Genomic DNA, 21,087 nt, shown 5'->3' on the forward strand with positions numbered 1-21,087 from the left:
TTTAGAACATATACATATACATCATATTCAAATACAAAAAATAATTTGATTTATGGTTTTATACTTGAATACACTTATTTTGGTGTTTTTTTTCTACAATTGACATAGGAGCTCAATAAAAGACATATATAGTTATGTTGGTGGCTTCTGACTAAAATTCATTAGAAAGTTGTTTATGCTATAATATACATTTAACACTCTAAAATAATATTTGATTCTTCTATTATTTGACTCTATATTGCCAAGGTGTATATTGTATAGAAATTTGTTGTTCTATATTGTAATCAGTACAAAATTGCTTAAAATCCATAAATATATATTTACCACTATTGTTACTACATAGTTTTTGAATCACCAAGCCCATTTATTTTTCAACTAGAATCTTAAAATTCTTAAACATTTCTAAGACTTTTAACTTTTACTTCATGAAATAAATTTTAAAAAAATCTTAAAAATCATCAATAAAAGTAATAAAATATTTTATCCTTCTATAAGTTGTAGTCCATACATGACCATTTATATTAGAATTTATTAATTTTAAAATTTTAATTACATGAACACCACTTTTTGTTGAAAAAATACCATAATATTTTTTGCCATAAATACGTAATTTACAAAATTCTTATTCTATTTGCTTGCCTAAATCCAAATGAATAATCATGTCATTTATTTATAATTTTTTAAGCCTCCAATGCTAAATTGACTAAATTGCTGATGCTATAGATATGTATTGTTTAAAGGTCTGTCTTATCTTTGAAACAAGTATAATCTTCTTTGCATCTAAAGATTCAAATAGTTTCCACAAGCTTCCACATTTAATACCTTTGATGATTGTGTTGTTGTGTTTTATAAGACAAGTGCTTACTTTGATATCAACTTAATAACCTTTATCTATTACTTTTTTAATTGAAAGAAAATCCTTGGAAAATCCTTTAATATGCAAGACATCATGAACACCTTCTTAAATCTTGTATAAAAGTTGAAAAGAAATGTTATCATTTTATTTAATGGTAAGTCTAATATCATCTCTTTAATAAACCTTAGGACCAAGTAGTAGGTTGACATAGCTTAAAAATCAATTTCAATTTCTTTTCATTTATTGAAAAGTATCCAAATTGATATATCACTCTTTATTAGTCATAATAACAAAAAATGTTGCCAAAAATATAACTTTATTCTTATGAAATTTTTTTTTGAAGTAATTAATTGTTTCTTTTGAAAATTCTTCTTTGAATTTTTTGACTTTTTGATCTTTTCTTTGATTTAGAACTTTTTATACAATAAACTTTCTTACTACAATATGTGCATTTGGTATTTTTTTTGCAATCATGAAAACACTATGTATTATTAGGAGCATGAAGTTGTGGTTTGGATATGTTATATACTGCTAATGTCATCTTTACGATAGATCCTATATTCTCATTGTAAGACTTTTGTTGTAATATTGACCTATGACTATTTATAATATTAATTTGATTGGCATGTAAGTTCCTTGTGACACTTTAAGTATTTTGAAGGATTCTACAAGTTTTTCTATTAATGCCATAATAATATCTATATTTGATTATTTTTTTGCCAATTGATGCAAGTTTCTCAATCATCTTCCAATGCTTGTCTATATATATAAGAACATTTATTCATTTATATAGATCAAAATTTATAAATCAAGCATAATAGACTTGAAGTATTTTTTACCTTGTACATTTCTTTAAAATATTTCTATATTGCCTCTATGCTTTCAATCTAGCTTATAGTCATAAATTCTATGACTAAAAGATGAATGAAAATTACAAATATTATCTTAGAATTTGTATTCTCCCATTTGTCTAACTTTGTTGAATCTATAGGTGACTTAGTAGGTTTCTTGTATTTTCCAAAAACCACCTTCTATAAATCATTATTAATAATAATGAACTTAATCCTTTCCTTTTACAGATGCCAATTGATTCTATAATTTTTTTTTTATAATATATTATTTTCTTTCTATTTTTCAAAGAAATTATCCAAGATAAGAAAAGTAAATAAGAAATTAGAAAAGAATTAGAAATAGAATTTAGTTGATGATTAATATCTATTTTAATTTTTTATATTTATTTTTTATTATTTATAGAAATTTAAAAAAAATTAAAAACTCTCAAAGAAAAAGAAAAAGAAAAAACTAACTAACTAACTAACAAACTAATTAACTAACTAATTCAGATACCTAAATTATTTTTCTATCAATGCTTCTAAAAAAAATCGATTCTAAATTTTCAAAATCAAAAAAAATATAGCAATACAAAGTCAATGATATTCAAAAGTAATTAAAAAAAAATAAACAACCTCAAAACTTTCTAAAGTCCTTGGATTCTCTACTTTTTTTGGGATTGATTTTGGTATTTTTATTTTGAATTTTCAAAGTTCTTCATTGCTACTCCCATGTCTTGTCAATTGCCAAAGCTAAGCCTTCCAACTATTAAAAAAGTTTGTTCATGTCTACACACATCTCTATTACACTTTGTGCTCTCAGTACAATTTCTTATGGTCTTAATTTTCCCTTTGATTGTTGCATCTTTATTCAAGATTTTTTTTAAACTCCAACGGCTTCCACTATCTACTTTAACAATCTTTGTTGTAATTTGAGGGCCTTTGGAAGCTATTGCAAAAGAGTTCCAAATTCAAGTTCTTACTCTTAAAGGTAAATAATAAATTGCACATGAGCAATTACGGATTTATATACTTTAGGATTTAAAGTTCCTTTTAAACCAATTTAAAAAAAAAAAAAAAAAAAAAAAAAAAAAAACTCTATCAATGTGATCAAAAGATCATGTCCTGCAAATAATCTTACATTCAATCTACAAACAACAACCTAGAGTCCTAAGCTCTAATATCATGTGAAAAAATATGAAGAAATGTATTGCTAAGATAGAAGCTTAATAATGCAAATACAAAATGAACTCACTAACTAACCACATAAAGTGAGTCTTGGCTTGGGACTCTTATAGCTCAAGTTTATAGTCTAATAACAAGGATGTTTTAGTGAAAGTATATTAATAATAGATTACCACTAAGATCCATTTTATTTAGAAATAATTATCATGTTAGGTCATTTATAGCTATATAGTAGTACCACCAACTTATAGCAATTACAAGTTGTCAATTGGTGGTAATATAGTGTCAATAATCTACATACTAGTAAAACACTAGATTCAAAATATGAGTTATACATGGATCTAAACACTCTTTTAATATTTATTTTAGAGAATTTTTATTAATATTAAATAAATAAATAATCATTTTTTTGTAATATATTTAAAGATTCTTATAAATATATAATAATTTTTAAATTTTTCTTTGAAACTACATAAAAAGACTTTGTACTTAAGGAACAAGGTGATAGAATACAACTCATTAACTCTTTGATTGTTTGAAATTAAGAAGCTTCACTAAGTTAATTTTATATTTAACAAAGTAAAATCAAAGGTCTCAAAAGAAAAAAGTGAGATAAAATGTATTTTTTTTCTACAAAGCATGAATAATGTTGTCTTATCTTCTAGAATTTGTGCAAGGTCCATTTTAATTGGTGTTTTCTAAAAGAATTTAAGTAGTATCAAAAATCACTGAAAATAACTATTAAAAAAATAATAAATAAATCTATATGCTTTTCTTAATTTTTAGAATTAAGATATAAGCTCATATATTTAGTCTTGTAATTAAAAAAAAAAAAAAAAAAAAAAAATGGTCCATTTGATTGGCTTTTCATCACTATATACTATCTCCAAAAACCAAGGCTTCTAAAGAAGGATTTTTCTTTATCAAGCATGACACTTTAATAAGGCTTTTGAACCATGGCATTTTAAAGTGGGCTTCTAAAAATAAACATCTCCTCAATATATAACAATATTAGTTGTAAGTTATTACATCTTTATCTTCTTCATAAATCAGAATTCAAATCCATGCATGGATTTTAAAAATTCTATACAATTTATTTAAAAGTCTTATACAATTTTATTTTATTTTTGTTTTTTGTTTTTTTGTTTATTTTTACAATTCTTAATATAAAAATGACAATCTTCTATTCAAATCCGGGCTTAAAATTACATATAAATGATAAATTTCTAATTTTTTAGGCCATAAGACACTAAACATTAATAGCTCATATAAATTTTTTGACTCCATGAATAATATACATTTCTTTGTTGTAACATATAAATAAATAACTGTATGACTTGAAAAAAACAGCATTCTATGATATCTGTCATGGTAAGTTTGTGTTGACCTCATGTGCCCATGTTTTGCATTTTCTCAATTAATATAAATATTTTTTTAACCTTGATGTGCTTGTTGTTTGTTTTAAGATGTGTCCAAGCACTTGAGACGTGTGGTCAATCCATCTTATATAATGAAAAAAATGTATCATGTTGATTCTTTTGGACAAAAGCATTATTACACCAATCCCATACTTCATATTGCTATTATTTTTATTTCTTCTTTTCAACTTTGGTTTATCAGTTTGGGTTGGGTAGTTGTTATTGTAATTGGTATTATTATTTTGTGATTTTATAATTGAAATTTTCTTGTGAGAGAATTTGGTCTGTTGTGCCTTGCCAGTTATTAAATCAAATATTTTGTATCACCTAAGATTTCGGGTTTAGGGTTTAAGATTTTTATATGAGAAAAAGAAAACATGAGTTGTCTTAGGAACCACCCATGGTGATACAAGGTTGTGACAAAGTTGATTTCTGATTTTGCAATGAGGTCAACCTGCAAAGATGACCAAGATCTCAAGATAAATGTTCTCCCAAACTCCAAAAGATACCAAGGGAATTGAATTTTTGTTTTTGTTTTCCCCATATTAACTTCTCAATCTTCATGATAGGGAAAAACTCCAATTCTTTTATTGCCAACCTCATTTCCTTTTCATTGCTCCTTCAGATATATATATATATATATACACATGTATATATTCATGTACTTACATACACATTTTAATATTATCAAAATGCATGAAACAACCTAAAAGACATAGACATGTGTATATATATATATATATATTTTTTTTTTTCTTTTCTTTTCTTTTGTACATTTTTTATATTGCATCTTGGTGCTAACAAAGATAGTTGGCAAAACGTTTCTCTTAGTATAATTACTCCTAATTCCCAGCAACTTCATAGAATGTTTCTTCTTAGCACGTAAATATTTAGTTCAAACATTGTACCAAGTTTTTAGCAAATTTTTAGTTCAAAAATTTTTAGTTCAAGGAATTTGCTAAAAACTTTAAGAGTGAGGAAATATCTGCTTTTTCTACAATAATATTAATCATAACCAGCTGCAGATAGAAAATCATGCCAAAAGACTTTGAGGCTCACTCCAAGCTGGTCAGGTTTTGGAGGAAATATCCCTCCTTTGCAAAGGATATCCATTTCCAATAGATCAAAACAATATTTAAATCACGAATTGAAGTTAGGGAAACACATCCAACCCCAACCACATTCAATCACCTTTACAAGATCAAGATAAAACAAATATCCATTTCTTGCGTCAATTTTATAGAGGGCATAAGGCAAAGACAACATCCATAGGGCAAATTTCCCCACTAGTTGCACGAGAACTGCTAAAGAAGACCATACTAGTAAAAAGATTCCAGTACAAACGGGACGAGGCAAATAACAAAAAACCTCGCTGCAGAACCAAACAGTAGACCATCCACGATCGCAGCCATTATTGATGCAAAGCAAAAGTGTGTTACACCTCTGGTCAAAATATATTTATTTCAAATTCCATCATACAGGATACTATTGAGAGCATGAACCTTTGTGCAGTATCGAAGATAGTCAATACTCCACATGTGACCCCGCATAATGCACAAATTACTGTCCTACTTAACACAAAAATATCTACACATTTTCCAAAAGCTCAGCAACTAAAAAAAACCACCAATTCGAAAGCTGCACTTCAATTTTCATGTCCGAAGATCTAAATCTAAAACCTGTCAAAGCCTGTCACTGACAACATGATATGAATGCATATAAGCTAATCACGATTCATTCCAAAACCATCTGATCGAGCCATTTGATCGAGCAATTTGATCCTCCATGCCTAAATATCAACTGCCCTGCAAAAGCGCCCTCTAACTTCCAACACCAGCACAGCTTCCCACTCACAACAGCGTACCAGGGAACCACCTCACTGCCCTCAACAACGATTACCATTTCACATCATCCATTCACAACATACCCACATATCACGACAACACTGCCTTGGACACCACAACTGTAAAGATGAAACATCACGTTTTTCTAACGCCGCCTTTCTTACTCCTTCATCCACATCAAATGCTTCCTTCCATCTCTAAACTATTGCCTCAGCAAGCAATTAAGGAATCTGTCAATTTCACATCGTTTATCATCCTCATGTCAACTGTCCCCTACTACATCTCTGACACTCGTACACGCCTCTGTTTACACTGGAACACCCGAAATGTCAATACCGGACTCTCTTCTTCCTGTTCTCCATTTCAATGTTCTCGTCCTGCACACGCCCCGCCATCAAATCGCTACGTCAACAACCCATTTCATCGCACCCCCTACGACACTCCATTCCCTACACCTCTAATCCCAACCAAACTGCGTGCATCAACTCCACACACACCCACTAAGTTACCATTCATATCCAACACATGCGCCTCTATAACTCTTCACTCCACCACCAACGCTCCCAAACCAAGCTACCCAATGCATACGCTACATCATCACCCACTACGTACCTTGCTTTCCAAAGCTTCAAAATTGTCTAGTAACGGCATGGCTGTATCATCTCCCCCTCCCACATCAACCTCCATGCGAACACTATCTGCTGCCATCAACTCCGGTTGAACCTGCAAATTCCCCAACCACACCCCCTCGTGAATCATACCACCCTCACCAAACCACATCCGCTCATTCCATATCACACTCCCCGCGCCCTTCCCGCGCACCAAATCCCAACTCACCACACTCCCCATTCCCGCGCTCTCCATGTTCCCATCCCTCGACCACTCCAACCCCCTCACTAATTCCTCTCATCCACTTTACCTCCTCGCTGTCCTCCGTTAGATCTGCCGTCGCTGCAGACTCCGTCTGGCACTTCGCGTGAACAATGGGCCCCAAATTTACACTGTCGATCCCCTCTATAGAACCGCCCGCAGGAACGTTCATATACACCGCACCCTTGTACATCCACTCATCCCTCTCGTCGCTGTAAAAATCATCGAATGGCTCTCCACACAACGCGCACACGCTCTGGTTGTAATCTGCTGGAACCGCCAGACTCTCGCCCTCGTCCGCTTTCGCTGCACCTGCACCCACCTCTGCAGCGAAAAAACTAGGCGCCGCTTCCGCACTCGATGCCACCGTCCCGCTCAGCCACTCCTTCTCGCTTACGAACCACTTCCGTGACACCTTCTTCTGCGACTTCTGCCGCCTGTTCCTCGATACATGCCAATCCATGTGCTTGCTGTGAGCCTCTTGCTCCAAAAATCGAAGCCCGCACGTCTTGCATTGCCGAGGAAAATCATTGTACAGCGCGTCTATTACCACCTCGTGCCTCTCCCTCAACACTTCCGGCTTGAACTCCGTCCCGATTGGATCATCCTTCACTGCCACACCCTGGCTCCCTGCTGCTGCATCACCCGCGTACCGAGATGAGCTGTCCGCGCCGGGACCCACGCTGCCCCCCAAACCACTCGAAAGCGCAAACGCCTGCACACTGCTCGCCTGCACGCTGCCTACATTTGGGTTGAAGAACGACGAACTCGTGCTCGCCGCGTTCATCCCTCCTCGCACATCCACCACCGCAGCTTGGACACTCGTCGCAGCCGTCGCACCGGGAGCAGATATCAGGCCTTGAGCTAGCAGCGACTTGAACAGGTTGTCGAACTGGTTCACTCCCGCTCCCCCAGACCCCTGACCCCCGGAATTGCCCGTCAGAGCTGACGCTGGTGGCGGACCAGGAGGAAGAGGAGGCTGGTTCGGAACACCTCCCGCCTGGCTGGGGTACAGCATTGGAGGCGCCAGCACCTGACCCTGTGCTGTCGTGTACTGCCCTCCCTGTTGTGCTACCGAGTTGTACAAAAAACTAGGCGGCGAACCGTTCGGTAGAGGAGGTGCGCCTGAAACCGACTGCAACACCTGACCCGTCGTTACAATCTGCGACTGGGTTTGCGATGAAGGAAGCGCTTGCTGCTGTTGCTGCATCGGGTTCTGCGAAGCTGGCAACTGCTGTACTAGTTTCAGCAGCTCAGAAATCGCTGCGGTGTTCAGGGGGAGAACACCACCCTGATTACCACCCAAACTTGACCCTCCTTGTGTTGCCTGCTGGAACTGATTCAACTGCGCTTGCATTGTCACCACTCCACTCCCGCTTTGTTGCGGGTACTGGTTCTGCGTGCCCTCTGAACTCACAAGACCGCTCTGCTGAGATATCACCGCAACCTGCACGCTCGAATTACCTGCCTGCTGACTCGGACCAAACAGAGGCAATTGCAACATTCCACCTGCAGACACTTGCGGTAAACCTACTGAACATGGAACTGCCTGCGAGGAATGTACTCCGTTCGCCTGCCCATCATTCTGGCCTTGACCAAACGGAACACCAGACGAGCTGTTATAACCCGGACCCTGCCCTAGATTCGACCCGTAGTTTTGCCTCAACCCATATGCTCCTCGTCCACCTTGAACGCTGTCTCTTCCACCTGGGGAAAGGATTGGAGGAGTCCCTGGTCGTGGTTGCACGTTTGACGTACTTAGTGCCATGCTGAAATTCGGAAGCGTCACCTGCAAACCACCAACACAACTTTCACTACCACAACGTCCATAATCAAACCCACAAACAACACACCCGCGGAATCAAATGTCACTTCACTGCATGCATCCGCTCAACCCAACCTCATCACATCCCATTCCAACGTTCACCAACGTAAACGCTCGCTACAAAACCAACGCCGCGAACTCAGAATACAACAAATGGATACTCCCAAGTAACTTTGTCCCCAACACTACCTGCACTGGAGGTAATCTTGTCTGACCAGAATTCATCACATCCATGTCCGGCTCCACCTTCAAACGAGACCCATGACTAGACTGGGACATCGCGAGTCGACTGCGCTCCTCAGACTCCTGAACATGAGCAATACTGCAAGCTTCAGATCACTATGTACGAGCAACTACCCATTGCCACACACCGATTGGACTGGTCAAAACCAGGGCTTTCACAAACATTCCTCAGAAGCATTGTTTTATCCCAATACACATGCGAACACTTGCATCGTCCATGTGCCAAATTGCAAACACTCAACACAAGCAATATCATCACATCACAGTCTACTGATGTCTACAATCAAGATAACGGCCGTACTCTGCGGAGAGTTCCCCGAATTGCTGCTGGACCAGAGAACTGTTCGGATTGAGAACCGCTTCCAACTCTCCGCCAGTCGTCCAAACCTCCCACGGGTTCAATCCCTGGCCTGTTCGAATTTCCTGCCCTTATCATGTCCCTGTCTACACTTAACCATTCATCCGCTTTACTGTCGCCGGCCTTTCGATCTGGTTCCTGTACCTGTGGATGCATATCTTCCCATTGAAATTCCTCTTCTTCTTCATTTTGCCAGTTTCCCCTCCCTACGACCTCGCTACCCAGGCCCCGATCTAACCTCAAGCCTCGACTATCTGCTCCTAGCCCAACGGTTTCAGATCGTAAAGCACGGTTGTCAAGCACTGAACCCCGAACATTAGGCCGTAGTCCAGAACCGTCTGGGACTAACCCCCGACTCTCCAGACCCATGCCACGAGTATCCAACCTATTGCCTCGGCCACCAGCCTCCAAACTGCGGGTTCGGCTGTCGATTCTGTATCCCCGCCCTTCTTCTACTTCAGACCCCAGCCCTATTCTACGACCCCTTCCATCCGCACCAACGGGAATTCGAGGATCCATCCTACGACTCCGCACTTCGCCTCTACCTCTGCTACCAAGATCCACAGACTGTGACGCAAGAAAAGCACCTCCTCTCCCTGGACCAGAGGTGCGACTGTAGTCCTGCCCATCCACACCTACAGGCCTTGCTCCCAACGACTGCCTTGGATCATCCCGACAGCCGTTTCGACGAGGATGACGTTGTGACCGCTCATCAGGAACTCCATTCCCTTTTTCGGCATCTCCCTCACGTAACCACGAACCGCTCTCTCCTTGATCAAGTCTCTCTAGTTTTCTTAATTTACCAATTTCGGGTCTTGGAACTCCCCGTCTCCCAAGCTCATAATCTGAGTAATCCAATGTAAGCTCTTTGTTGTAACCTGGTTCAGCAAGACGCTCTCGATTGAAATGCCCAATCTGATCCATGATGCAGACACACCATTGTCAACGACAACCAACGACGTTATTGACTGCAGATTCCATTCTATAGACGGTGAAACACCAACACCACTAAAATCTGCTGACACGCCTGACTAGCAGTAGATGGAAACACATCGGTATGGAGGTGTACAGGACGCATGCAGCAAAAAGAAAACACCTGTTTGACCAACTATTGGACGAACTATTGACTGAACATTTGCTTGGCCAAGATCGTACAATTGCTCTTTGTGTTTCCGGCCATGTCTTTGGATTTTCCCGTAGCGTAGATTTGTCTTGCCTCAATTTAGCATCGCCGTTGGTTTCCGCAGGAGACATACTATCAACCTATCAAGAAATAAGTACTGGACACATCAAATCACAAGAAAAAGAGAAACAGTGGCTATTGACACCAAAGACACAAAATAATGACCTACCTTCAATCTCAACGGGCATTCTAGTTGCAGGAAAAACATTTAGTGCTTATCAAACAAAGACTATAAAAAGCAGACATGAAACATGGTAAGTGAGAAGTGCAAACCCTGCTTGGTCTTGTCTGCTGTATAAGTTGGCGTTGCTCCAAGTACTTCGGATTCACATGTATACCATGTCCAGGACGCACAGCAGGGTCCACGGCTCTTGGGGGCTGAGTAATACTAGCAGGAGCACCAGGCTTCGGGCCCAACTGCAGTTCTGTCTCGATTGTTCTAAGAGGAGCTTGTGGAAAAACACCCCGCCAGGTCCAAAATAGATGTTGCATTGCTGTGTAAAGACTTGGATCTACTTGTCTGTATGCTTTACAAAAAACCTACACACATAATAACATCCAGATTGAAAGAATGAACGCACAGATCACAAACGCCAAATCCTCACACCAGAACACACAATGTAATGAAGACTACAATTAACCGAAAAGAAACCTGTAGTTCCGAATATTAACAGAACGAGGGAGCCTTAAGCATAATTTTTCCGCTAGCATAGAGACAATCAAACGGCATGCATCTGCGAGTACCTCAGGAAGTCGTGCAGCAAAGTATTTTACATACTCGCCTCCAATATTCTTCACAATACTATCAAGGAGGTATAAAGATGGAAGCTTCTGGTCCTTTGGAACCTGAAAATTGTATGCAACCAAAAAATAAATAAATAAATTAGGATAGAAGGTGGAATCTATGTCACTGAAACCCAAGCTAAGTAGCGAATAAATAAGAATAGCAATTAGTAGGATACATTATGAACTCTCTCTCTCTCTTTCTCTCTCTCTCTCCATGGAACGCTACTAGATAGAAAATCATTTTAGATTAGCACTAGTTCGCGACCATTGGCGCATCTGTTACAAAACGGTGAATTAGTATTTGACTTTAAAATACAAAGATATAAATCAAATTAAATTCAACGCAACCTGATCCTTGACAGTAATCTAGACTGTTCAATTTTTAAACACCTCGCCAGGCGGCCCCTTCATAAAAAGAATCCATATAACCCTACCGTCGAACAAAGATAGTGCAATCACAGATTTTCTCGATTACATAACTTAGCATACATTAAAGTGTATTGTGACCCTGAGATTTAAGAAGGTTACACACCACTCGTGACCCATTGAGAAGCAACCCAAGTCAGAACACAAACCCGTTGCATACCGGCGTGAACACTAAAAAACCGGCTCGTCTGCACAAGTAATCCTAAGAAACATGATGAACCTGCCCAGCTGATTAGAAGTACACGTGCAAATTACAAGCAAGGACATTAAGAATGTTGACAGGAGGACCTTAATTAGTCAAGGCTCAATTTTAACATTATTTTGTGCATGGGTTACCGGGCATACCGTAATAATGTGGTCGCAGATCGTTTTCGTTATGCCGTGGGCGGCGTGCGCATTCTCCCCGGCTATGATAGTCAAATTAGTGATGATGGGTTTGGAGTTAAATGTCAACTCCACTAGTGCAGACTTATACTGCGTGACAAGTTCCAGTAGCTCTTCAGCCGCTGAGGCAATCTCTTCTCGATTTCCACCTGGGCCTCTATCAACCGGACCATCATCCGTCTCCATTTCTCTGCCTGTCATTGTGAGGTGACCTACTCTCCTAGGGTCGCCGTCCAACATATCCCTCTCAACAATCAACTGTCTGGCAGGATAGTTCCCAAACTTCATCAGCTCTCTTTCACGCTCTGGAACAGAACCTCGGGCCATCCTTATATTGCCCGGAGGTCCACTTCCAATGACATCGCCATTATGTCTGTCCCTGGGCATTCGAAACCATCAGAGCAAATGCAGAATCTTTTATCTCCCTCGCTCGTCTCAATTGTCAACTTCAGGAAAATATCTTCCTATTGGTTGACACCAAAAAACTGCAATTTCCACAACATTCCTGCTACACTCCCCCGCACAAACGATACACCTCAGTTCTATTCACGTCCAAAATAAAAATGTACACATCACCTTCTCCACCTGCTCGATGACAACTCGCCTCTCTGCCCCCTCGCTCTTAACTTGCAGTACAATCAACACTCTTTTCACTGTGTTTCACAATTTGAAATCGGCAGAGCATAAATTCCAAAATACACTCAAGCAAGGGACACCACCGCCAAAGACGACACCTACAGTTGCCCCATTAATTCTTCTCGTCAAACCCTAAGAACCATCAAAACCTGCCCGAAATGAACTCAACACTCTCATACCCTAAAGATCTGTTTTCCCATTCAGTCCCACATTTTGCATAACACACTGCCACAACCACCCACTCAGCCTTGCCTCCTCAACTTTCCACCATCCCAGACTTCCCGTGAATGACATTCACACATTAATCTATCAACAAGCTTTTTAGCCACCATGTATCCGAGGTAAATCGTCCACCACCTCCATAACTAAGCACCAGATTCTGTACAAACCCAAACAATAACCACACCGCACCGCACCGCAGCACCAACCAAGCTGCAGAAGGTGTAAATTACTCGCAAAAATCCGAAACAAGCTGCTGAAGGCGGACCTAGAGTCCCGTGGAGATGGCGAGCAGGAGCTCAACCGAGACGCTGCCAAAGCAAAGCTCTCGCTGTCGCTCGGCAAAGGGTAATGAGACATCCACCAGCGTCACCTCACTACCTCCTGACGCCCTTAGACGCGCGGCGTTGTACGTCACGGCGCGTCACGACAAGGTAAAGCACGGCACGGCGGCGCTTACAGTCGCTTGTGGTTTCCCTTTCTAGAGGTTCATCTTTAAGACACCCTTATTTCCTTCTTTTGTGCAGATATTTACAGCACGCTTTTACTTTTACTTTTTCTACTTTGACTTTTATTTGGACAATTACTGTGCTTGATTTTTATACTAACTAATTTATACTTTTAATTTTTACTTGAAATATGTAACCTTCCTTATTGAATATACATCCGCATGTGGGAATTCTTTTGATCACAGTTTGTTTACCATATTTTTTTAAAATTGTCTTGCAATGCAGCTAATTACTTTTTCAAATATCAATGTGCATCGATTTTCTTTTTGAGATTTTCATTGTTTTTATGTATTTGAAACACGATGTTCTTAAAATTGTATGTGATATTAGAAGTCCATTTATATTGCTTACAAATGCTTTTAGATGAAACATTACTAGGTTTACATAAATTAAATTCAACACTGTAAAGAATTATATTTTAGTACATGAGGACTGGTTCCATTTCTTTTTTCTTTTTTCTTTTTCTTTTTTTCTAATCATCTTTTTTAATTACATGTATGTCTACTATCTATATCTATGAATAATACATAACACATATCCTTAATAATACATACAAATACACATATGACTGAGAATGTTAAGGAAAGTCTCACTTCATTACTTTTTTAGTATTTATCAGAAACGAAATGAAACAAAATTCAACATGCAGTTACGAATACAGCCTTTTGGCTTGTTGCATTAGAATTTATGAACTTAATGAATTCTTGTGTTCGAGTATGACTTCATTTATTTATTTATTTATTTTTATATGGAATCTTTGTTTGTTCCTCCGTGAATTAGAGCCTCTTTTCCTATATTGTATTCTTATTTTATATACTTTTATATACTCTTTTAATATTTATGCACAATCCTTGATAATTCATGTGTATTTGTGTGTATTATTAAGGATTACATCCTTAATACTCCTTATGGATGTAATCCTTAATAATACATATATATATATATATATATATTTTAAGGACAAGTTGCTGCATTGATGCGACCTCCTCAACCCACGAAAGTGTGCTTCTGGGTCAAGAGTTTCGCTCGATCGGAAAATGTGGGCATTTTTCAATGACAGCAGCAACTGAATGATGGTTGGAACGACGAAAAGGATTTCCTGTTAAAGAGGTGGGAATTTATATTTGGCACCAAAAATTGGATCTTCCGTTAAAATAAGCTGAATCATTCCTGGAATCAACGGAAATGTGCCAAAACAACTACCCAGCTGCAGATAATCCCCATTACATAGATTGATGGCAATGAATCGGAATGTCCAGGTTGACATTTCATGCAATGCTTAGTCAGAATACGCTTCATGTGAAAAGCGACATGGACACAGCAGGGTCTGCCGAAGCAGATCCAGGAAGAATAAAGTAGACATCAGTGTACAGTATATTCAGTTCAAAGTACAAGTGCTATGGCATCCACCATCAGTTGCGCTACTTGCTCATGAACTTCAGTTCCAGTTTTAACTTGTGGAAAAAGTGCGTATATAGTATAGTAGCTTACATCTCTTCACATTTCAGGGTGGACATCGAAACAAAAGAGAAAAATCACAGGTCTTCAATTTGTACTAGCAATCCTCATTGCAAATGATATCACACTGTCAGGAAAGACCAAGTCTTTTTAGGAGAAATGAGAGAATATTCTCCACAAAAGAAGCTTAAAAATAGGATCCAACACGTTCATTGTGTGAAGTCTTCTTATGTCTTGAACATTTTGAGCCTAAACCGTTTTGTAGTACTCATGCGGGTAAGTGGCAGCAAAGCTACGCTGATCGCCAGGTATGTAGCGCTCCACTTCGTTAAACCAGAGTCAAGAGAAAAGATTGGACATGGAAGAATGCACGCTGACTATGAAAGATCCCTCAGGGTCATCTGTTTGAGCATGTAACGACAAATGAGCAACATTTCTTACAGTTGAGAACACCTCATAACTGTCAACAAAGACGAGAAAATGAAAAATAACGAGAGGCACTGCTACAACTCCCAGTAATATTTGCGCATATTTTGTCAAGGCACTGCAGTAGGGCTAGTTGGTAAGTGTCGGTTACGATGCCAACAAAAACATCATATACGGGAGCAAATGTTTGGAATATGTTCCGGTCGGAACCTAGCAAAGAAAAATTCCTAGTATTAGAGAACGGGAATTGCTGCGGTGGTTGGTTTTCAGCAATGCATCGGAACAAGGAAGAACTTTAGTGCGTATAAAGTGCAATCTGATTACAAGCCTTACGGCTCGGTAAGTAACGATTTGGGTTCAATACATTAAAGCGTGGAAGTTCCTCTCGTTGATAGAATTGAAACTGCTCATCAATGAGGCTGTGGTTAAACTTGTTCAACCTTTTGTTCTGTGCCACTTCTTCCCACGCACAATGTCGATAATAATGGTTGAAAATAGCATACTCGTAGTCCTCCTGCCATTAGAAACGTTCTAATGTCAAAAATGGATTAGCATATAGGCGAAGTTTGCTATCCAGCCATATGGAATACCTGTCAATACTCACCAAGTCAACAACTAGTGGAAGAAAGATCCTACTAACTGTTCAATTTTATGAGTATAACAGACAGTCCAATGGTCCTAAAAACTGCACGACATTTTGAAAGCACCACTCAATGTAAAATGAAATACAACTGTGGTTTGTCTTGATACTCTGAGGCATTTCGGATCTGTGAGACTAGCATATACTAGCATCAAACAAAGGCAGCAGTTTTAGAAACTGGCATTAGGAAATAATCGGTGTGTCAAGAGCTTGGGAACTTTCCCATTTCTTCGTCAATCTTGGTATAGTAAGTTCTTTAAGACATCGATTTTTCACAAGCCAAGAAAACCCTGTCATTGGGTACTTGACCATCCTGATTTATGACATTCACAACTCTTCTAGTCCACGAACATCACAAAACACACAGTCGCTTGACACCTGGAAACCGCACAGGAGAGCTTTAACATCACTTCAAGAGCTGTCTCTAACTAAAACGACTAAAGCACAGCGTGACCAGAAACAGAAGGAGATACCTCACCCTCGAATCAAAACTTATTTTCCTGTTTGTAGGAGTCCTCAAATTATCCCAAGCGCCGAAGATGCAAGAAGAGACTGCAATGTGGCTCTTGAAGTCCTCAAAGTATCGAGATATTCCTTGTCTCTCTTGCTTAGCTCGAACCCAGTCCACCGTTCTCCATCCGGAGCCCTGACGAATTCACACTGTAATGTCTGATCTTCAGCATGAAAAGATCTCTCCCTCTCCGCAAAGGATTGATGACCTCCGAACTTTGCCACCCAATTTGGATCTCCCAGAAGATGTTCCTCCCTTTGGACATAAAGAAATATTTATAAAACCTGAATCTCCCGTATGCTCTTGAAGCTCTTCCGTTCTTTTTAGAAAGTCAATCTCGCAAGGTAGAGCTACACAGTCTGCAAATGTCAGAGACCATCGCCAATGGTGTGCGGTAGTGTACAACATCGAGTGATTGGAAGCTGGCTTCAATTAGAAAAAACAAGGTTATGAAACACTAAGATACGACAGCAATTTTCCAAGTTGTCTAATGACTCGCACAATGAAGAAGTACTTGAAAGCAATGCCTACTCACGGCAAATGATATATGTGTGAATATATTGAAGTGTCATTAGCAAGCAAAGATGTACAAACATGCAATACGCGGCCTTTTCTTTCCTCTGGGGTGCTTACGCACAAGTGCTTTCTGAGAGTCATCCCGTCTATCCACTTCGATGTGATCAGTAGTTGCAATGTGACCCTTCGCAGCATTGAATTCAGAAGTGATCTGACTGTTTCGCTCTTCAAGTCTGTCAGTCACAGCCATGACGCCCTTAGCATCAGTTTGGAAAGTATCCACTTCTCTTTTGAGTCTCGAAATCCGTATTGAATCATCGTTGCTATCAATACCCTCGAGTTTTTTCTCAGCTCCTAGATCACCTCCGTCATCGCCATATTCATCGAGATCAGTCAGCAACCTATCCAGATGTAATTCCTCATTCTGATCCACCCGGTCGTCAAAGCGAGCTCCAATTTCTACCACTTCGTCCCGACCTCATATAACCTACCACTGTATAACCTACCACTTTCTGACTTTTTCTGCACATCATGCCTTTTCTAACCCTGATTCTTACCCACATTTTTGCGTATTGCATCATTGTCGATCCAACCAAGAGTGCCACTGTCTTTACATAGAAGATACTACATTGTCAACAAGACAGTAGCCGAGCATAATTCCTATCCCTCACACCAAGAGGATGGCCTTGATAATATCGACGTGATTCGTATCAAATTAAGAATGCATGAATGCGGTATCTTGGAAAGAGCGACACAAACCAGGGCCCGATCGCTGCCCACTCGTTTCATTCGTTTGAGGAAAACTTCTATCACCTACACACACATCGAAACACTAAAAATTCTAGCATTCTACTCCGCATAAAAAATAATGAGTAAATTTGAAGAATTTTACCCTTTCTCTTCATCTGATTGAAGACGGAAGGTATAAAAATGAACTAAGAGAGGATGCGATAGTAAAGCCGACTTGAATTGTCAATTCAAATGCAGCTTATTGAATCAAAGTCTCACAAGAAGCTACAAAAACTAAGGGGGGAACCCACCTAGAAGGGCATGTGAAATTGCATGAGAGACGAAAACTGAGGCCACCAATCTAAGTACACATACCACCAATATACATGCTACCGAGCAGGGAAGAGACCTCCATGAGTGCGACGCCCGCTTCACTCTCGCTACCGTAGAGGAATTTTTCAAATCACTGCCTGCTCGTAAACCAATTTGATCACTCCTCCCCCCATCGTACATTCTGGAATATCCGAGAGAGGGTCTGAGGATGTCCAATACTTCCTGGTCTCCATGTGCGAACACACTTATTCCCATCGGCCATGTTCCCCTTCCTTGCCTTTGAAAGCCCATGTGTTGAATTCAAGGTTCTCTGCTGTGCGTATCATCCCATCCAGGCCCCCGCTGCATTGTAGCTCAAGCAATGTAACTCCTGCAGCACCTGCGACGACGAGCAAATACATTGTTCGCTTCATTCCCTCACCGAGTCTTGCTCTCCATAGATTCTTGAGGACGTAAACATCTGGTTCTGGAGGTACCACAAGAGCATCAACTGCGAAAATTCAAGTGCCCTGAAGATATCCACCAATTGAATAGAACCGAAGCGCTAATGTATATATAAACAAACCGATAAACAAGAATTAAAAAAATCAAAAATATCAAAACATCAAAATGCAATAAGTTCCTGGATAAACTTCTTCACATGGCTTCCTTACCTCGCCAACGCAGCACCTCCATAACATTGAATCATTCCCTGCAGAATGCCAATGAGCTCATTGTAATAAAAAAAAAAAAAAAAAAAAAAAAAAACACACACACACAAAATAAAAATCCTAGCTTCTCTTCCTCAATACATCCGTAACCTGATCTTACACACATTACAATTCCATGTGACTCCTGATCTAATACCAGCACAATCCGAACCCTTCCGAAACTTCCACCACATCAGCTTTCCTAGAACTTAGCCCTCGATCCTCAACGCCATGTTTCAACCATGCAGCCTGCCTGCGTAAGAATCCCCGCCCAGCAACATGCAACTCTCACCCATACAGCTATGAAACACAACATTGGGTATTGATGAAATCCATCGGAAAAATCGAGAAAAGTGTGCAAAGTAGCAGCTTGGACGGGGCTGAGCAGATCGCCAGCACTCACTCCCACCGACATCGTCGCCGTCTCTTCCTCGCCGCGTTCAGCTCCATCCAGCTTTCTTCTTCGCACTGGCTGTAACCCTTAACAAGCTGAGCTGGACCGAAACGCATCCTAGCTGGCAGGGCTTCCTATCTCTGAACTGATGCATATTATTTTATTTCTGACATCTCCTCCGCGTTTGTTTTGGTCATTTTGGTGGTTTCTTTGGAAACCCTACGAGGTTGAGGTCTCCAACTTTGTGTGTATATCTGTATATATATATATCTATATATATATATATATATAGATATAACAATTGCAAGCTTGATTACAAGATTTATTTTCTTATATGTGAGTTATGAAGATTTCAACAAGTTTGAAATAGTTTTTTTATTATTTCTATGCTGTCAATTTTCACAAAATAATAATAATAATAATAATAAGATGAGAATTTAAAAATTTAAAAATTTAAAATAGTGATTAGACAATATTTTATCTTAATCATGTGGATGTAATTATGCAAAATTTATAATTTTTTTTCTATTTTGGATGAATAAGGAGTAGTGTGAATTTTTAGATAAGAGTTTTGAATAGATAATGCAATATTTGTACACAACAAAACAAGATACCAAAATGTTAAGAAAAACATTTGGAGAATTTTTATAGCCTTAATATCCATTTGCTAAGTTGTATATCAAATTTATTTTGTGATATATGTTGAAATTGCAACATTTATTCTTCAATATATTGGATGCTTAATATAGCCATCTGAATGACTATATCTTTTATTTGTTTATGTGGAGGAGCCTCAATTAGAGCAATAAGAAGAATTCTAGAAAACACATAAGTTTCACTAACTAGAATTGTATTAAGTTCATGTATTAGCATATATATATGTACACATTTGTTACTCTAAAATGAAATTTATTATTATTAAATTTTAAGATTATATATGTTTTGATTGTTATTACTAAATATTTTAAGATAAATTTTAATTAAATATTTAATAAAATATTAATTTAAATTTTATTGATTAAAAAGTAATATATTAAAAAACATCTAAAAACTATTCTACAATGAGAATGATTATGAAATACCTAATATATTTCACTTTATAATTTTGGGATTTATATGACAATCTAGAAATCATGTATATTGTAGGATATACATTTTTAGTTGACATCTATTTTATTTAAAGATTTAAGTGGGCCTAAAAGGACTTTATATGAAGAGAGACTATATTTCTCATATGAGAAACTATGTCCAAACTAAAATCCTTGCATATATGTTACTATATCTAAAAATAAAGGAACACACTTAGTAACTATCAAATAATGATTAATATCATAATTATTATTTGTTCTAGAATTCAACTCCAAGTTCTCTAATACACTCTAACATAGTTACTTGCTACTTATACAACAACGTCTTATTTATGCTATCTACTTAAAATTAAGTTTTTTTTTTATTTACAATTAAAGATTTTATTTATACCACATGTCTTGAAGACAAGGCATGTGCTTAAGAATGAATAAGTAGGGACAAGATGGTCTATTCAAACATTTCTAAAGATAATCATCTATAAAATAATATCTTTAAAGTAGACATAATCAAGAAAACTTGCATAATTAGTATTACTTTTTTATTCAAAGAATGTACAAAATATATCTTTTTAGAAATTAAAATTTAAACCAACAAAATCTTCTTGTATCTCTCTTTGTTATGATTTTAAAAATGCTTGTTTGTGATTTTTCATAATATATATGATCAAGTGTAAGATAGTAAAAAGAAGTGGATGTTTTTAAAAGAGAACTTGACTAAGTAATTTTAAGAA

The 21,087-nt window shown here is 38.1% G+C and overlaps 2 protein-coding genes across 11 annotated transcripts; both read right to left on the reverse strand.

Moving 5' to 3' along the window:
* Window positions 1-6,255: 6,255 nt before the first annotated feature.
* Window positions 6,256-13,377, reverse strand: LOC112293458 (polyadenylation and cleavage factor homolog 4). The gene is made up of 9 exons (XM_024542897.3): window positions 12,170-13,377; window positions 11,357-11,458; window positions 10,886-11,152; window positions 10,585-10,692; window positions 9,373-10,344; window positions 9,018-9,134; window positions 7,053-8,792; window positions 6,746-6,856; window positions 6,256-6,510 (listed from the first exon to the last, which is right to left on the reverse strand). The coding sequence occupies exons 1-9, from the start codon at window positions 12,593-12,595 to the stop codon at window positions 6,463-6,465; spliced, it is 3,891 nt and encodes a 1,296-aa protein (XP_024398665.1). The 5' UTR covers window positions 12,596-13,377; the 3' UTR covers window positions 6,256-6,462.
* Window positions 13,378-15,098: 1,721 nt separating this feature from the next.
* Window positions 15,099-19,315, reverse strand: LOC112293105 (uncharacterized). Of its 10 annotated transcripts, XR_016507079.1 has the most exons (5): window positions 18,262-18,621; window positions 17,245-17,356; window positions 16,575-16,957; window positions 15,897-15,970; window positions 15,099-15,431 (listed from the first exon to the last, which is right to left on the reverse strand). XR_016507079.1 is itself a non-coding variant. In XM_073539441.2 (4 exons), exons 3-4 carry the CDS (start codon window positions 18,474-18,476, stop codon window positions 17,839-17,841), a joined length of 411 nt encoding a protein of 136 aa, XP_073395542.1. In that variant the 5' UTR covers window positions 18,477-18,564; window positions 18,839-18,876; window positions 19,167-19,296; the 3' UTR covers window positions 17,741-17,838. The 10 variants fall into 10 exon arrangements, 6 of the variants coding, with proteins under 6 accessions (XP_073395552.1, XP_073395544.1, XP_073395543.1 ...); XR_016507080.1 differs by lacking the exons at window positions 15,099-15,431; window positions 15,897-15,970; window positions 16,575-16,957 and adding exons at window positions 18,839-18,876; window positions 19,032-19,197 and having other exon boundaries at window positions 17,154-17,936; window positions 18,262-18,651; XR_016507081.1 differs by lacking the exons at window positions 15,099-15,431; window positions 15,897-15,970; window positions 16,575-16,957; window positions 17,245-17,356 and adding exons at window positions 17,741-17,936; window positions 18,839-18,876; window positions 19,032-19,172 and having other exon boundaries at window positions 18,164-18,651.
* Window positions 19,316-21,087: the final 1,772 nt, after the last annotated feature.

This window comes from Physcomitrium patens, chromosome 16 (assembly GCF_059467195.1).
Source record: "Physcomitrium patens ecotype Gransden chromosome 16, ASM5946719v1, whole genome shotgun sequence".
In the NCBI taxonomy this organism is placed as follows: Eukaryota; Viridiplantae; Streptophyta; class Bryopsida; order Funariales; family Funariaceae; genus Physcomitrium; species Physcomitrium patens.